Here is a 12,367-nt window from a genome sequence, read left to right as displayed (position 1 = left end):
AGGTCATGGTGGTTTTGGCCATGTTGTGTTGTGCAAAAATAAACTCGATGGAAGGCAGTATGCAGTAAAGAAAATTCGCCTAAAAGACAAAAGCATGCCTGACCGAATATTAAGGTAAAATTTATTTTTAGTAAGCTAGGAAGGAGCTTGTTATAGCCTTAGCAAAACTAACCACTTTTTAATGTGTAATTTTGTTAATAGTGTCAATAGTTCAGTGCATGATTAAGTATCTAAAGTCCTTTCAATCATATTGATTAATATTGGAAAATTTTACCTGATCTGGTTGTTGCAACTAGAAATTCTTCAATTTGTTATTATAAAGTGGGTGGGATTGTTCATCTGCACTTTTTAATCCAACTCCTGCATGCTGCAATTTATGATTAACATTGAGGTATGGAAACAGTATTTTGATGCAGTAACCATAATTGTTATTGAAACTTTACCCTCTTTGTAAGTGCAGGATAGGTTTTATTCTTTGAAATAAAATGAGTTGTTTTGATCCTAGGGAAAGTATAAATGGGTAGTTTAAAAGCTTACTAATCTAATAAAATATTAATTGTTATGATGTTTGAAGATGTGCTGGCGAACTAATCATGTCAAGTTGTCAAAATTTTCACTCATTCTTTTCTTTACAGCCCAACTTTCTCAACAATGTATTGTAGGATGTGTGGTAGAGCTATCTAGCTTCAACTGTTCTTTTGATGACTCTTTGGGCACAATTTTGCATTTCTTCTACCCCTCTTAGTTTCTGAGGTTGATCTTCTTCAATCTGATTGTCAATTCAAATTATGGATCCGAGATACTGAAATCACTTACATTAACTCTCTTTTGCCCATCAATACAAAACATTTCTTCCTTCCTTCGGTCTTACTAATGTTGTATTGCTGCTTAACCTTACTTGTTTAAACTTTGTATCTCAGTGTTCTCAAACTTATTTAAGTCCTATAAAGCTGCATCAACTAGTATGTCTTGTATGTTAAACTATATTAAAGAATTCAAGATAGAGTTTAGAGCTGATATTTGATGTAATCATAGGTTCAGAGTATAGGTTATGTGATGCAAGATGGAGGCCAGTTGAAAAGAGAATGGAAAAAGAAAAGTTTGAGAAAAGATGTTTTGGCCATATTTACTCGATTGTTGACAATATTCCAGTTGAAAAGAGAACTAGGGGAAGAGCAAGTACAACTTGCAAATCAATATGTTTGCTAGGGCCTAGTGCGTTATAGCTTCTCTTTGCACTGTATAAGGACTTTTCTTTCTTTCTTCTGGATCAATTTAATTTCAGTATGGAGTTATAAAGCCAATTTCAGTTATCTTGTATATTGTCTTATCTCATGTTTTAATGTTATACATTTCCCTTTATGTTGGCCTCCACATATCACTTCTTTTTACATGCGTGTTGGAAAATATAAATGAAAGTGATTTCAATATTTGACTACTGTCAGTTACTCAGTTGTATCTATTTGCGTATCTGTTTCTTCTGTTTTCCTGTATCACTTTTGTAAATTGCCATTTCTTACTTGTTTATCCATCTATCTATGGTGAGAAAATCAGGGAAGTAGCTACACTTTCTCGTTTACAGCATCAACATGTTGTTCGGTATTATCAGGTACAAACTTTCTTATTTTGTGTGCCATTTTACTTATTAATGAAACACTTTCTGTTTCTTGTATCTTTTTTTAATTCCATTTGTTTCCACATTTACTGTACATTTTATTATTTTTTGGCTGTCCAATGCTGGGCTTTTGGATATGGTAATTTGTAGTGAATACTGCTTTGATTTATATTCCAAGAGGGACACAGTTACTGGAAGAGTCTATGAGTAGAGATGCAAATATAAACTTTCTTTTTTCTATTTCCACAATATGATATGCTTATATGGTGATTTTAATAACTGTAAAACTTACAGGCATGGTTTGAAACTGGAGTTGCTGATTCTTATGGTGATCCTGCTTGGGGTTCAAGGACTCCAGGGAGCTCTACTTTCAGCTATAAAGCTGCAAGCTCCAACAATGCCTTTGGGCATGAGAATCAGCTTGAATCAACATACCTTTATATACAAATGGAGTACTGTCCTGGGTAAGATTTTCAGTGAGTTCTATTGTTAATGTGCAGATTTATTTGAAAGACTACAAACTATCAGGGACTTGCTAGGGTACTCTACTAGTTTATATTTAGGATTATTGTGATTTTCTAAATAGAGATCATTTGAGAAAGTCTAGCTTTATCTTTGTTTCGTTGATGTTTGTCTTTCTTTTTTATTCTTTGTTTTTCATATTTTCCTTTAATGTGTAGGAGGATTCCTTTTCCTCCGAATTGTTTTATTATATTTTCCTATTGATTTTCTTTTATTAAAAATTTAAAAATAGGATCTTGCCCTTTAGCATTTTATGTAGTATCATTGATTGTAAGTTTTGGGTGTGAAAGTTGGAGCATTTATTACTCAAGGAGAATTTGCTTTGCTGTTAGAGGCTTGGAGCAATTGCTTGTGACTAGGCATTCAAAATGTCTACATACTAATAAAATGGTAAAAGATGAGGTGGTGTCTTCGGTCTGTATCTTCTTGATGAGCAAACTTTAAAATTTGACTACTTAAACCATTTTTGGGTCTTTGTTTAATAACTTAAGCTTTGGTGTCAATACTTTCTTCTATATGGTAACAAATCCTTCTTAAATAGTGTAGTCACAAGCCTGTCTTTTGTACATGTTTCAAGTCCAGTGCCCTCCTCCGAAGGCATGTTGGAGAAAGATTGTTTCTAAGTAGAAAATTATTGTTCCTTTGTTTAACAATTTAGGCTTTTAGGTCAAGTGATCCTTTGGTTAAAACCATTGATTAGGAGGTTGTCACATGAAATCATAGTGATTTCATAGGCTAAGTTGGAGTGTTGCATGCGGCCTAGCTGGCTTGGTGGAAATTTCTTAACCATCTACTCAAGAACCTCTAAATATTTCGGTTATTGGAGTCTTGGGCAGTTATATTTGCAAATTAATAACAATTAGAATCTAAGTCTCTAGACAATCTTACTCTCAAATTCTGTCTGCTGCCTAGAATGTTATTGACTCTGCAATCTCTTCTCTCTCTCCCCTGATAACTTAATCTACATAATTTCTGTTTTTTTCTTTTTGAATTTGGTTCTGCAATTATTCATTATTGGAATTCATAAATTATTAGCAACAAACAAATAGAGGTAATGGGAGTAGATAGTGGAGACAAGAGTTAGTTTTTGAACTCATTGGATACTATATATACAATTATACATGCAAACACAAGCTCATAAGCACACTCATGATTGTCTCATATGTTTTATTCACTATATTTCATTTTTTTTTTCTTTTGGGGGTGGGTTTGTCGGACTTAAAGGACTCTTCGCCAGGTGTTTGAATCATATAATAATTTTGACAAAGAATCGGCATGGCATTTGTTTCGCCAAATAGTGGAAGGCTTGGTACACATACATGGGCAAGGGATTATTCATCGGGACTTAACACCAAGTAACATATTCTTTGATGCACGCAATGATATTAAAATTGGTGATTTTGGTCTCGGTAAGATCTTGAATTCATTAATTCTTCATTTTCTTTCTCTTCGCATGTGTTTCCAATATTTACTCTATCTTGCTTATTGTAACAAAGGATAACTTCAATATATGTGAATGATGTTCATGAATTTATCTGAATATATGACAGGCTTAGAAAACTGTAAGCTGGTAAGATTTCTTATTGCATTTTGGTTTGCATATGCAAAGTTTGTTTATCAATGTATTGGTATTTTTATATTCGCGGTTAAGGTCATTCGTAAATGCCTGCACATGAATGCACATTTTCCTGGATTGGTGCTCCAGTATGTAACATTATCCTGTAACTTTATCAATGTAACATGTGTGCACAGTAACAATATGTACCTATCTTAGTGTGGTTTCCCTGTTTTTGAATTCAATTTAAAAAATGATATAAAACATGCCTTTTTAAAGTCTAAGCCTTCTACTCTGGCGGGGAGTAGTGATTGTTTGTGGATGGAATATCAAAGTTTCTGCTGCTCTTTTTTCTTTTCAGCCAAGTTCTTGAAGTTGGAGCAACTGGATCAAGATCTGAACCATCCTGCTGTTACGACTGGAGTTTCCATTGATGGCACTGGACAAGTTGGGACGTACTTCTATACAGCTCCTGAAATTGAGCAAGGATGGCCCAAGATTGATGAAAAGGTGTAAAGCATTCACCATTCTTTCATTCCAACCAGTTGTTTTATACTTGTTCACATCCTCTACAACCACATAATCTGTTTACTTTAAGACACATTATGCAATTCTTTGGTTTACATGAGCTACAGGCTGATATGTACAGCTTAGGAGTGGTTTTCTTTGAGCTTTGGCACCCATTTGGAACAGCAATGGAGAGACATGTTGTTTTATCTGACCTGAAACAAAAAGGGGAGCTTCCTCCTGCTTGGGTTGCTGAGTTTCCAGAACAGGAATCGTTATTGCGGCGGTTAATGTCTCCGGGTCCTTCAGATCGCCCTTCTGCCACAGAACTTAAAAATGCACTTCCCCCGCGAATGGAATCCGAATTATTGGATGGCAAGTGATTATGACCTTTGTTATGCATTCTGATACCGTATTCTTGTATAGAACCTACATAGTGAACATTGTTATCAATCGAAAGAATTCATTGCATTATCCCACTAGGTAGGGCTAGCTACATGGATCAAACAATGCCATTAGGCTATCAATCAAAAATAAAGAAATGGAAAATTGTAGATCAGTCATGAATCCTGATTCACGAGTCATGTTTAAACATATTTTTTTTTTTTTCACATTGTGCAGCTCATGAACCTTGTGCATACTCATCAATTTTTGTTCAAAGGTGGTCTGAAAATTTTGAAGTTACTAATTTTGATGTCATTATGCACATGTGATTATAATTGTTCTTATCTAGAGGTTTTGATTTATGGTCTGGTGAGAGTTGCATAGGTTTGGAAATATATTCCTTATATATATATATATATATTTTTTTTGTTAGAGAAATACAATATTAATGTAGCCTCACCTAATAGCTTAAGCTTTTGGGTTGAATTGATGCTTTACATGGTATTAAAGTCTATTTGATTAAGTGGTCACGAGTTCAATCCTCACCGTATCCCTTCTATTAATAAATAATTAAATATTGTGGAATTTCTTAACATAGGTAGGAAGGATCTATACATTGTCCACACTTCAAGCCTAGTGGACTCTTGTGTGAGTGGACATATTAAATAAATATAATATAAAAGCCATTAATGTAGCTTCACTTGACAACTTAAGCTTTAGGGTTGAATTGACGCTTTACATATATATATATACTTTTTTTCTTTTTGAAAAGAGTATCTCAGCAAAGTACATATTTCATTCTGTTGATGGTCTGACTATTTATGAATATGAAAAAAAAATTATGAGACCCAAGGAGTACAAAAATAGAAACAGTCAGATGATCTTGATAAGTACAGTTAATAATGCAAATTGAAATGTCATGGTAAAATAAGCTTGGTAGTACAGACAACTGACATCTAAGAACTATATGTCCTTCTCTGGAGTTAGTTTTAACATATATATTTGTTTTTAAAAACAGTTTCTTGCTTTGTCTTGAATAAGTGATAGTTCTCTATGTTCAGATATCCTACGAACAATGCAGAAATCAGAGGATACAAGCATATATGATAAAGTTTTAAATGCCATCTTTGATGAAGAGATGTTAAGCACAAAACACATTCGCCATGTTGGTGGATTGGGGTCAGTTGGAGAAAACAGTTCATCCATTCTGTACCCAGATTTTCAAACTGAGGTTCGAGATTATGTTGCAGATGTCAACAGGGAAATTTTCAGGCAGCATTGCGCAAAGCACCTAGAAATTTTAACAATGCGATTATTGGATGGTTGTCAACAGTTTAATAGGTCAATATTCGTTTACTACTTTTGATGTAATTCTTTGTGGACTTGACAGCCTAGATAAAAGATTTCTGGTTTTGATTTTTGTTGAGTAGAAATGCAGTTAAACTTCTGACCCATGGAGGAGACATGCTTGAACTTTGCCACGAGCTGCGTTTGCCTTTTGTGAACTGGATTATATCTAACCAGGTACTGGATATTTTAGCTTTATTTTATTTTTTCCGTTTTTATTCAACTATACCTCATCATGCTTAAATAAGTTAAATTTGACAGCAATTGCATATAAGATGGTCAATATTGTAATGATTGATATACCATTGAAGTAAGGAGTTTTGGATTTTGCTGTAATATTGGATTTGTGGATGTAAAATTTCTCGTGTGGGGTTGTTGTATAGTTTTCCAATAATGCTCTAAGTAGATAGAGAACAATATGCTTTTGTAATATCAGTGTTATAAATATAATAAAATCCATTGATGTATCTTCACCTAACAACTTAATCTTTTTGGATAGTCAGTTCATGATTTGGTGTCAAAGCCTCTAGACCAGGTGGCTCACAATTCAATCCTTGTCGTCTCCATTTTTCTAATAAAAAGAGGAATTGAACAAGGTAGTGTTGGGCTTCCTCCTTCAATGCTAAGCCCAAGCCCATTAAGGGGTTTTCCTAAAAACCCTAACCCTAGATCTCACCTCCTCTATATATTCATTAGTTGAGGGTGGAGGCTAGGTTAAAAGATCAGAGAGAAAATTTGAGAGAATTATTTGAGAGGTTTGAGCAAAGCTTTATGCTTTGCATTTGAGAGATCTCTAGAGAGAGTTTGAGTGAAACATCTCTAGGATAGTTTGATTATCGCCATTGTTGGAGAGGTTGAGTTAACCACCACATTGTTGTATTCTGATTATTTGTAACCATTATTTTCATAGTGGATTTTTGATCTGGACTAGGTTCCGTGGGTTTTTACTTCTTCATTGAAGAAGGTTTTCCCACGTTAAATCTGGTTGTGTTCTTCTTCTCTTTCTCCTATTTTTCGTTTTGATTTTTCCGCTGCGCTGCCCGACCTGGTGAAGTTCAGGCCGAGGTATTGCCGAGATCCGAGATCAAGGATCTTGTTGATTGACTTCCGCACAAAGGCCCCTGAGCCGATCTGAGGGAACCGAGTTCCCAACAGTAGTATCAAATCCCGAGTTCGACGGGTTCTGAAGGAGACGAGATGGAGACCAGTGGCATAACCAATGTGTTGGGAAATCGATTCCCTCAAGCTCGGCTAAGCAGCCTTTGTGCGGAAGTCAATCAACAAGATCCTGATCTCGGATCTCGGCAATACCTCGGCCTGAACTTCACCAGGTCGGGCAGCGCAGCGGAAAAATCAAAACGAAAAATCACAAAACAGGAGAGAGAGAAGAAGAACACAACCAGATTTAACGTGGGAAAACCTTCTTCAATGAAGAAGTAAAAACCCACGGGACCTAGTCCAGATCAAAAATCCACTATGAAAATAATGGTTACAAATAATCAGAATCACCAATGTGGTGGTTAACTCAACCTCTCCAACAATGGTGATAATCAAACTACCCTAGAGATGTTTCACTCAAACTCTCTCTAGAGATCTCTCAAATGCAAAGCATAAAGCTTTGCTCAAACAATCAAATAATTATCTCTCAAATTTTCTCTCTCATTCTCTTATCCTAGCCTCCACCCACAACTAATGAATATATAGAGGAGGTGAGATCTAGGGTTAGGATTTTTAGGAAACCCCTCAATAGGCTTGGGCTTAGCATTGAAGGAGGAAGCCCAACAAATCTCCCCCTTCCGACTTCAATGCGTCGGCTTCAGCATCAACCCGGCTCCTTCACAGCAGTCTTCAAATTTTCTTGTTGGAACCGGCTTCGTCATCATGTCGGACCAATTTTGGTCAGTGTGCACCTTGACGAGTTCGAGCTCTCCACCTTCCACCACATCCCGGATCCAGTGATACCTCACATCAATATGCTTAGTGCGGGAGTGATAGGTTGAATTCTTCGCAAGATGGATTGCGCTTTGATTGTCACAACCCAGCTCGTACTTGTCTTGATCATGGCCGAGTTCCATGAGGAACTTCTTCATCCACAGCATCTCTTTGCTTGCCTCAGTAGCGGCAATGTACTCAGCCTCAATTGTCGATAGTGCAACACATTTCTGAAGTCTTGATTGCCAAGAGACAGCTCCTCCGGCAAATCTCATCAAATATCCTGTAGTCGACTTCCTCGAGTCGGCGTCTCCCCCTAAATCAGAATCCGAGTAGCCTTGTAACTCGGCTTTGCCTTCTCCAAATCGGAGACATAAGTCGGTCGTACCTCGGAGGTACTTGAAGATCCACTTCACTGCTTCCCAGTGCTCTTTGCCGGGGTTTGACAAATACCGGCTTACCATTCCAACAGCATACGCCAAGTCGGGTCTAGTGCAAACCATTGCATACATCAAGCTTCCGACGACGGATTGGTACGGGACCTTCATCATCTCATCTTTGTCTTCATCAGATCTCGGACATTGCTTCTGGTTCAGCTTTATGTGTCCGGCTAAGGGGGTGCTCACTGTTTTGGCTTTGTCCATGCTGAATCTCTTCAGAATCTTCTCAATATATTTCTCTTGACTTAGCCACAGTAGCTTCTTCTGTCTATCTCGGATAATCTTGATTCCGAGTATCTGCTTTGCAGGGCCGAGGTCCTTCATTGCGAAGGACGAGCTCAACGCCTTTTTCAGGGCGACTATCCTCGATTTGTCTTTCCCTACAATAAACATGTCGTCAACATATAACAAAAAAATCAGGAAATCTCCTGCCTCATACTCTTCACAAATACGCAGTGGTCGGCTTCTGTCTTTTCAAACTTGTGAACAGTCATGAATGATTCAAACTTCTTGTACCACTGCCGAGGTGCTTGCTTCAAGCCATAGAGTCTCTTCTTCAACCGACATACCAAGTCTTCTTGGTCTGGAGCTCGGAACCCTTCAGGTTGCTCCATATATATTTCTTCTTCTAAGTCACCGTGAAGAAATGCTGTCTTCACGTCCATTTGTTCTACCTCGAGGTCTATCGAAGCCACCATGGCTAACACGGTTCGGACCGAGGTTATTTTCACCACAGGAGAAAAAATATCCTCAAAATCTACTCCTTTCTTCTGATTGCAGCCTTTCACTACAATCCGGGCTTTGTATCTCGGCTTCTGCCCATTCTCTTCATTCTTAATCTTGTAGACCCATTTATTTTTCAAAGCTCGTCTACCTTTAGGCAACTCGGTCAGCTCATAAGTCTGATTCTCGTGCAGAGACTTCATCTCATCTTGCATTGCCTTTTCCCATTCTTCTTTCTCTGAGCTTGTCACAGCCTCATCATAACTCTGAGGCTCACCGTCTTCAGCAACAACGATGTATTCATCAGATGGGGTACCTTGTAGAGGGTCTTCTTTCTCGAGTTGGATATCTCGGCTGTTCTTCAGCTTGAGAACCCGGTTCATCATTTTCATCCCGGATCTCATCATCATCTCGGACATCAGTGTCTTGGTCATCTTCAGCTTGTTGCTGATCATCAATTTCTTCATTTTCTTGATTTTCTCCCCCTGCTTCAGCTCGGACAGGAGGGATGGGTTCTTCACGACTGACAGTAACCCGGACTTTGGGCTTCGAGATGTCATGAATGTTCTCATGCTCATGAAATATCACATCTCGGCTTCTCATTATCTTCTTATTGATTGGATCCCAAAGTCGGAACCCGAACTCACATCTCGGCGAACCAAGATAAATGCATTCTTTGATCTTTGCATCAAGTTTGGCCCTTTCATCTTTAGGGATATGCACGAAAGCTCGGCATCCAAACACTTTCAGTTGATTATAGGCCGCTTTCCGACCTGTCCAGGCTTCTTCTGGAATTTCTCCTTCAAGTGGCCGTGATGGTGAGAGGTTGATTAAATCAACAGCAGTTTTGACGGCTTCTCCCCAGAATGATTTCGGCAATCCGGCATTGGATAACATGCTTCGGACCTTCTCTTCAATAGTTCTGTTCATCCTCTCAGCAAGTCCATTCAACTGTGGAGTCTTGGGGGGCGTCTTCTCAAGTCGGATCCCGGCCGCTCTGCAGTATGCATCAAATGGGCCGCAATACTCTCCACCATTGTCAGATCGGACCACCTTCATTTTCTTGCCAGTCTCCCTTTCAACCATCGCATGGAATTCTTTAAAGGATTGGAGTACCTGGTCTTTAGTCCTCAACAAATATACCCACACTTTGCGGGAATGGTCATCAATAAATGAAACAAAGTACTGACGAGGTCAAGAATATTCCTTCGTCTTCTTGGTTGATCCGGTCTCACAAAAGAAACCCGGTGCTGCTTTCCAGCTAGGCAATGTGTGCAACTCTCCAACGCTTGACCTTTCAACCCAAGCTGTAATTCTTTCTTGTGCAGGATTTGGAGCCCTTTCACACTCATGTGGCCGAGGCGCTTGTGCCATAGCTCCAAGCTTGGCTCATCTCGGACAGCATTGGCTTCTCCGCCATTGATCTTTCCTTGCATCACGTACAAGGAGCCTTCCTTCTTACCTCGGGCCACGACCAAGTTTCCCTTGGCCAGCTTCCATCTAACACTACTAAAGTAGTTCACTAACCCGGCATCATCAAGTTTGCCTACCGAGATTAGGTTCAAACGCATGTCAGGAACATGCCTTACATCTTTCAACACAAGTCGGCATCCGACATCCGTGGTCAGAGTTACATCACCGACACCAACAATCTTGCTAGTCACTTGACTTCCCATCTTCACGACTCCAAAATCACCACCTCGGTAAGAGGAGAAAAAACCCTTGTGTGGAGTAATGTGGAAGTAGGCACCAGAGTCAACAATCCAGGTGCAGTCATCATATGCAACATTCAAATAATTATCCTCACCAAGGAGGAATATCTCGGCATTCGAGTTTGCAGCCACCGCAGTGGTGCTCTTGTCTTCCTTCTTCTTGGGAATAATCTGATCCGGCTTCACAGAGCCGTTCTTCTCATCATTCTGCAGGGTCCAGCAGTCTGGCTTCTTATGGCCTGTCTTTCCACAGTAGAAACACATCAACTCATATTTCGGCTTTGACCGACCTCTGGACTTTTCTCGTCTATCACGACCTCTACCCCGGCTCTTGCTTCTACCCCGGGAGTCGGATTTCCCTTTGTTCTCAGCAACGTTGGCCTCAGACGTGCTCGAAACACCTCGTTCTCTTCTCCTGACTTCTTCGCTCAGGACACTGTCTGTCACGACATCCATCTTCAACTTTTCTTCTGGAGCTGAATAACTCAAAGTCATCACCAGAGTATCCCAGCTTTTTGGCAGCGAGCTCAACAGCAGCAAAGCTTGCATCTCGTCATCAATTTTCATCTCAGCTTTTGACAGCTGATTCACAATACCTTTGTAGGTGTTGAGGTGTTCAATCATGCTCATGCCGTCCTTGTATTCAAGCTTCACAAGTCGGCGAACCAGGTATGCTTTATTCCTGGGAGTCTTCTTCTGAATTATGGACTCCAGCTTCGTCCACAACTCATACGCGTTCGTGAACTCGGACACGTGCTCAAATAGGCTTTTATCAATATATTTCCTGATCGTGGCTACCGCCTTACGACTCAGGATCTCCCACTCCTTATCAGTTTTATCTGCCGGTCTCTCATCAAGGATAATGGGCTCATGCAAATCTTTGCAGTAGAGATGATCTTCCATCATCGGTCTGCAATATGTGAAATTGTCTGCAGTCAACTTGAACATGTCTCCATCATTGGTTATGCCACTGGTCTCCATCTCGTCTCCCTTAGAACCCGTCGAACTCGGGCTCTGATACCACTGTTGGGAAATTGGTTCCCTCAAGCTCGGCTAAGCAGCCTTTGTGCGGAAGTCAATCAACAAGATCCTGATCTCGGATCTCGGCAATACCTCGGCCTGAACTTCACCAGGTCGGGCAGCGCAGTGGAAAAATCAAAACGAAAAATCACAAAACAGGAGAGAGAGAAGAAGAACACAACCAGATTTAACGTGGGGAAAACCTTCTTCGTTGAAGAAGTAAAAACCCACGGGACCTAGTCCCGATCAAAAATCCACTATGAAAATAATGGTTACAAATAATCAGAATCACCAATGTGGTGGTTAACTCAACCTCTCTAACAATGGTGATAATCAAACTACCCTAGAGATGTTTCACTCAAACTCTCTCTAGAGATCTCTCAAATGCAAAGCATAAAGCTTTGCTCAAACAATCAAATAATTATCTCTCAAATTTTGTCTCTCATTCTCTTAACCTAGCCTCCACCCACAACTAATGAATATATAGAGGAGGTGAGATCTAGGGTTAGGGTTTTTAGGAAACCCCTCAATGGGCTTGGGCTTAGCATTGAAGGAGGAAGCCCAACACAATGATGGAGACATGTTCAAGTTGACCGCAGATAATTTCACC

General features: G+C 39.4%; 1 protein-coding gene across 3 annotated transcripts in view; it reads left to right on the top strand.

The window, feature by feature from the left end:
- The window catches only part of LOC133301849 (eIF-2-alpha kinase GCN2), a 33,335-nt gene that overhangs the window by 5,623 nt on the left and 15,345 nt on the right, over window positions 1-12,367 (top strand). For all 3 annotated transcript variants that reach the window (XR_009750257.1, XM_061501552.1, XM_061501553.1), the window contains exons 11-18: window positions 3-114; window positions 1,555-1,609; window positions 1,910-2,079; window positions 3,362-3,546; window positions 4,054-4,202; window positions 4,328-4,574; window positions 5,645-5,924; window positions 6,014-6,107. Coding sequence is in view for 2 of the 3 variants with exons in the window: in XM_061501552.1 (XP_061357536.1) it covers window positions 3-114; window positions 1,555-1,609; window positions 1,910-2,079; window positions 3,362-3,546; window positions 4,054-4,202; window positions 4,328-4,574; window positions 5,645-5,924; window positions 6,014-6,107 (1,292 nt within the window). In the remaining variant the exon portion in view is untranslated. The remainder of the gene's footprint in view (window positions 1-2; window positions 115-1,554; window positions 1,610-1,909; window positions 2,080-3,361; window positions 3,547-4,053; window positions 4,203-4,327; window positions 4,575-5,644; window positions 5,925-6,013; window positions 6,108-12,367) is intronic.

The sequence above is a fragment of the Gastrolobium bilobum genome, unplaced genomic scaffold, assembly GCF_033153095.1.
Source record: "Gastrolobium bilobum isolate Gb01-03AN ecotype WA unplaced genomic scaffold, APGP_CSIRO_Gbil_v1 utg42558, whole genome shotgun sequence".
Classification (NCBI taxonomy): domain Eukaryota; kingdom Viridiplantae; phylum Streptophyta; class Magnoliopsida; order Fabales; family Fabaceae; genus Gastrolobium; species Gastrolobium bilobum.
This window is presented reverse-complemented; position numbering and strand designations above follow the sequence as displayed.